The sequence below is a fragment of the Ursus americanus genome, chromosome 21 (assembly GCF_024610735.1).
Source record: "Ursus americanus isolate L20-20 chromosome 21, mUrsAme1.1.p, whole genome shotgun sequence".
Classification (NCBI taxonomy): domain Eukaryota; kingdom Metazoa; phylum Chordata; class Mammalia; order Carnivora; family Ursidae; genus Ursus; species Ursus americanus.
The window spans coordinates 38,710,093-38,716,092 of NC_142147.1; the positions used below are offsets into that span (position 1 = coordinate 38,710,093).

General features: G+C 41.4%; 1 protein-coding gene across 5 annotated transcripts in view; it reads left to right on the plus strand.

The window, feature by feature from the left end:
* Window positions 1-5,769, plus strand: part of DPY19L3 (dpy-19 like C-mannosyltransferase 3) — a 70,343-nt gene extending 64,574 nt beyond the window's left edge. For 2 of the 5 annotated variants that reach the window (XM_045796146.2, XM_045796149.2), the window contains 2 exons: window positions 239-397; window positions 1,797-5,769. In XM_045796146.2, coding sequence (XP_045652102.1) covers window positions 239-397; window positions 1,797-1,958 — 321 coding nt within the window. In that variant the 3' untranslated portion in view covers window positions 1,959-5,769. The other 3 variants (XM_045796144.2, XM_045796148.2, XM_045796145.2) reach the window with 2 other exon arrangements.
* Window positions 5,770-6,000: the final 231 nt, after the last annotated feature.

Consider the following 6,000-nt stretch of genomic DNA (forward strand, 5'->3'; position numbering starts at 1 on the left):
CAAATGCGTTCAGCATGACTCACTCTTCCTTTTCTCCAGGCTGAGTAATTACAATATTCTTTTGGCAGTTTCCCTGCCACACTGCAGGCCTGCGGATGAGTGAGTGGCCTGCACAGGAAGAGGTGTCTAGGTCTTCGGCTCAAGCCCCGTGGGACGTTCCCGCATTAGACACCCCTCCACTAACTTCCTGGCAGTTGAGTGGTATTTTTCCCTGTCCCCCGTTTATCTCATTTTGCAGGTTTATCAGATATATGCAAAGAGGTCCCCGGAGGATGTGCACGCCCTCCTGAGGTCCTTTGGCGCTGACTACGTCATCCTGGAAGATAGCATCTGCTACGAGCGAAGGCACCAGCGGGGCTGCCGGCTGCGGGACCTGCTGGACATCGCCAACGGGCACGTAAGCCTGTCCCCTCGTCCCGGGCAGGGCTTCTGGAGGGGGGTCCACTCTGAACCTCTGTACGTTACAGAATGATGTTATGAACCAAGTACCTAGCTTCACTGCATTCCGTGGGACTCCTGGCTCTGGCACTTCAGGGCCAGGGGACAGATAATGGGGTTTTAGGCCCCAACTTCATGTCAAATAGAGCAGCTCTGTGTTTAGCTGATTTGTATCCTGAGACTCTGCATAGAATCCATTTTTTAAGGCTTTGCTGTTAAAATAAAAAACAAAACCTCGATCATTTAAAACCTACACTCTGAAGCATCGTTTTGGCCGGCACGTGAGTGTGACTGTGGCAGCAGGGCTCCCCTCCCAGTCACCGCTCCTGCCACTGTCCCCTTTGTCCACGGGCACAGTGCCACAAAGATGGCTTTCTGTGGCCAAGCATTTACTCCAGAGCAGAAGAACAAGCTATTTCTCCCTTCTCCTGAGGAAAATGTTCTTGAAGCTGTGCCAGGTCTCAGATTAGCTCAGCAGAAGATTTTCACCCTTTAAGAGGTGATGTGTGCTGTAATTATTTGGTATAAAAGCTGACAGTTTTAAAAATGAATGGGAAAAAATGATAAGCCTGGCCTAAATCTCAAAACAACAACAACAACAACTTGACTGTACAGAATTGGAGATCCAGAACGCCTACGGTCTACTGTCATGGCCGACTTCACGTCTGGTTACTGCAGGCACCGTGCTGTACGTTAGAGCCTCGGGACTCCCTCACCTCGTAACTGCAGGTTTGTCCTCTGACCAGCACGGACGTACGCCTTAACTTGATTGTGGTGATCGTTTCACCGTGTACGTGTGTATCAGATCATCGGGGTTTTATCCCTTAACTATATACAATTTGGTTTGTCAGTTATGCCTCAGTAAACCTGGGGGAAAGAGAACATAGATTCAAATTTTTGCCCAAGGAAAGTAGCTGTCTCTGACTATCTTGAAATCAGAGGAGATAACAGACGAAAGACATGCATTTAAATTTTGATTTGTGTGTAACTTTTTCTAACTAGGCCGTCTCATGAGTTGGAGGATTTGCTCGGTCATAGTCATTCTTCTCTGCACTTCATTTTTGTGAGAGGGCCAGTGTAGTACATTCTTAAGAACAAGGAGATCCGAGTTCTCCTAGCTTTGCCATTAAAGGTGGTCGTCGTGTGACGCTCGGCCCCCTCCTCAGCCTTGATTTACACTTCGGAAGGGGAAGGGGTGGACCAGATGATCTTTAAGTAGCCACTGACATTGAAATAATACAATTTACATTCACCTAACATATCACTGTCAAAGAAACCCGACACCTATTCCTACTTCTCTTGTCTCCTATAAATATGGTTTTTCCCCCAAATTGTATTTGGTTTTGTTTTGGCTTTAGATGATGGATGGCCCAGGAGAGAATGATCCCGATTTGAAACTTGCAGGCCACCCTCGCTTCTGTGAAGAGATAAAGAAAAACCTGCCACCCTACACAGCATACTTCACTAGAGTGTTCCAGAACAAAACATTCCACGTTTACAAGCTCTCGAGAAACAAGTAACCAAGCTCTCTGTCCAGCCTCTATTTTTGATACATGAAGGTCCAGCCTAATGAAACTCAACAGTAACATTTCATATGTCGTTCGGTAGCCTGTACCACAAAGCTGTGATATGAGTAAGTTGTAGAGATGTTTACACAAGCGTTACCGTCCTTGACAGTATCTCACACAAGCTTCTGTCTCTTCTATCTTGTTTCATTAATGTTCTTTAGCCTAAACGTTCTCAACTTTCCGGGACTGGTCTAGAATCTCGTTGCTGGGGCGCACACTAAGTGGGCCACAGCAGCCTGAACAGCCGCACAGCGTGGTGGAGGTCCAGAGGCTGTTCAGCACTGAAATACTGTTCACGGACTTCAGACAGCTCTGGTGGAATCGAATGAAGGGGATGCATAATTAAATTCTTTAGTGTTATTTCATTAGTCAAGACCAATGGATGGCTTTTTAAAAAGCTCCTTATTGTCCTATTTCACTTAAAAATTTTATAATGTTTTCCAACTATCATGCTTTTAATATTTTTTTAAAAAATCATGTTAGGTCTTTATATATATCTAAAACTTTTCGTTGTGCCCTGTCTGAAATGTAAAGTGTAGCACTTCAGTATACGTGTCATGTGTCGTGTGTGTGTGTGTGTGTGTGTGTGACGTGTACGCGCATGCGGGTGCATGTTTTAATGCGGGATACAGAAAAGTGTGACAAATTCCTTATTGTAAGTCGTGAAAGGAGCAGGAATGTGATGTAGCCAAGCAGGTTTTGTTACTGTTTAGTGTTATTTTAAAATCTGTTGATACTATTCAGCCTATCTTGCAAGTAAGAAAATTTTTCTTCATTTCTTACTCATTTAAATTTACTGGGTTTGCGAAATTTTCTAAACTTTTTGTTTTTAGCCTTTCTATTTTTTACAGCCTAGAACCTTGCAAAGTCTGAATATTTTTAAAATGTTCTATCTTAACTAATTCACTAATACAATATTTTTGGCAGAGAGCATTTTCATACCAAATTTGATCTGTGGTCTCCAATCTTACTGTGAGGGCCTGGGTAGTGTTATTCTTTTTCTTACTAAAAGGTAACCAAGTGCCTCTAAGTCATGCTTATTTGTAAACAACAAAGAGGATTATGTATACCTGTTCAAAAATTTTTTGATAATTGCTTTTATAGTTAATTTCTAATGAGGGGGACATGTAAAAGTTGCTGATAAAAGCATATTGCACATTTAATTAAATCAAGATGGTTAATGAAATTAACTTTCTCCCCTGTTCTTGGCAGTTGGAGGTGATGTAAAGGTTTCTCCTCGCGGTCGTACTGAAGTAAATTACCGTACGCATCAAGATAGATATATCACATTTTCAAATTACTTCACGTTCAGTTACTACGTATTAAACAGTATTCAGAAAGAAATGTTACACTGTCATGTTGGACTCCAGGATACTCGGTTTTTTTATCAAAACTTATTTAAATAAAAAATCGACACTGGCTGGGTTACTAAATTATGCAGCTGAAACTCCTGAATTATGTCTTCCCTGTATCCTGTAATAAGGTTGGAGACCACTGCAGGTTAGGATAATACAATAATAAAACACTTTAATCAGTACTAAAACTTTAAGCCAGTAATGATGCATGCCTGGTGTGGCTGACAGCATGGGTCAGTACATCCTTCAGCGAGTGCCTTACTCTTAATTGAAACGAAGCACATGTAAGGTACATGTTAGACCGTGTAGTTTCGTTTTTCAAGTCGTCTATTAACTTCCTGATAGATTTCGGTTTTATTTTAGCTATTTCTATATGCACTAATCTAAGCATTTGGGTATGTGGAGTCTCAGTATAAGAAACATGTACTTAAATTTGTATGCTTATCACCACCGCCTTGACGGCACACGGGAATCTTTTTCTCCTAGTGTAGGTGCCATTGTTGCCAAGACATCGAGTGTTGAGTCTTCAGTGAAAAATATAAAGTGCCAAAAAAAAAAAAAATCTTGCAAGACAGAATCCATGCATATACTCTTTCCAAGACACTGTGACCATGTAGAGTAGACATTTTTCTTTTCTCATGACCACGTCTGTCAACAAATCATGTTAAACATTCTTAATGCTCATCAGTTTCTCTTTTATGACCTTCTCATCGGAGTCCCCAGGAACAAAGAGGAAGAGTGACTGACTCCTGGCCCTCTACCAAGCCAGAGCACGTCACCCGGGGCCTTCGCTCCCCGCCACACAGATCTCAGCGGCTGTGTTAATATTTGGTAATAGCCTCAGATTATGGCTGTTTTTTTATGGGTAGAATAACCACTTGATTTTGCTTCAGAGTTAGCGTTCAGAGAACCGCTAAGTACAATAAGTGCTCTTAATGACCCTCCGCTTACATGACTCGCCAGATCCCCGACAGTCTCCATCCCTCCTGTGAGCTGACTGACCAGGCCACTCCCCGTGCCCCCTCCTGCCTGTGCTCCCCCTGTGCGCTCTGTGCCCCTGCCCAACTGCTCTGTGCCAGTTCTCCTCCTTGTTGTGAGGCCACAGTTCAACACAGACCTAGGAAATAGGGGTGTAAAAAGCAAGGGTCATTTCTGTGAACATTAACTGGAATGTTCTGGTAAGGTTTGATGAAGGTTGAGTTGCTAACAAAAATTGCTTCTAAATAAATTAGGTGTGGTTGGGAAAATTCTAAATTATTGGGAAAACATAAAATTCAAGAAAATTTCTGAGCTTCAGTTGCTTTATAGATTTAAGTACTCACTCTGCCTTTAAAAATATCTAGACTGACCAGAGGTGTTAAAATGTACCCAAACCATATTACTGTATGATTTATGCAAGCATAGAACTGGAATCGTTGAACCCTTATTGCAAAGGAAAGACCTTGGCTTCACAGCAGAAGATTAGCAAATGAGTGGACAATTATACATTTAAAGTTATGATTCCCCACTTAAATCTACTTACTTCATTAAATGGCTTCATTAAATGACTGATGCTGATCACAGTGGCTAATAGAGATTCTACTGCAGTTGAAAGGTTCCAGTCACTCTTTTATTACAGACTGAAGAAGTAGGGATCCGTTTCAGGTATATGAGCCATGAGCATAATTAGGTGTTATCTAGGCCGTCTGTTGTCCACTTAGAGATGATTTTCTTGAACTTTGTGAGGTCAGCTAGGGGTGTGGGTGTGGGTGTGCGTGCATGCGTGTGCGCGCGTGTGTGGGGTAGGGCAAGGACAGATGTAGAGGTTTCATCTGGTCTGCATCTTTACTTCACAAATTAGCTAAAAATGTTTATTCTGATCCCACGTGACTCATGTCTTTTTGTCTAAGATGTACCAATTTTAGCTCATCTTTTCCAAAACCTACCTGAGTTAACACAGAAATACTCCATTTTTAAAATTTCATTTAAACCTTGGAATTAATAGGAAGATATTAAAACGTGCTCAGATCATGTATCTTGGTTAATATGCTCCCAAATGCTTTATATATGACAACCTTTTGGCCCAGAAGAGAGTGCTTTTCTGTTGATGGAAAAAGACTTTTAAGATGAGAGTAGAGTGGCTTGCTTTCTTGTAGCAACTGGCAACTGGCTTTCTGTATTTAACATCCTCTGGGTAAAATCTTACAAAGAGCTTTTATAATTTGTTGTACTGAATTGTACGGAGATTATATACTAAATAAAGCTCTTTTAAAGTACACAAGATGAGTGTTTTTCCTTTCCTTGAAGGTCAGAAACCAAGGACCCAGCTATTGAAGTGTATTAAATATGTGCTACATAGAGTCTAGTCCTTAAAGATGGTTGTGCCAAGGTCTTGGCTGGACTTTTTAATGTCGAAGGAGTTTATTTTTTCATGGAATTTGGTTTGATAACTACTTACTTGTTTTACTTGAACCTCAGGGTTCTAGTTTGTATTTCTAAAGAGAAGGCTGCTATCAGCAGAATTTATCCTCAAAAAGGTAAATGCTGTTTATTTTCACCTTTGGAATTGTTTCTACTTGTTGATGAAATTTTCCATCTATAGTAATTCGGGGAGATAGGCGGTAGTCCATATTTTGGTAAGAGTTTATAGGTAAGTGTGC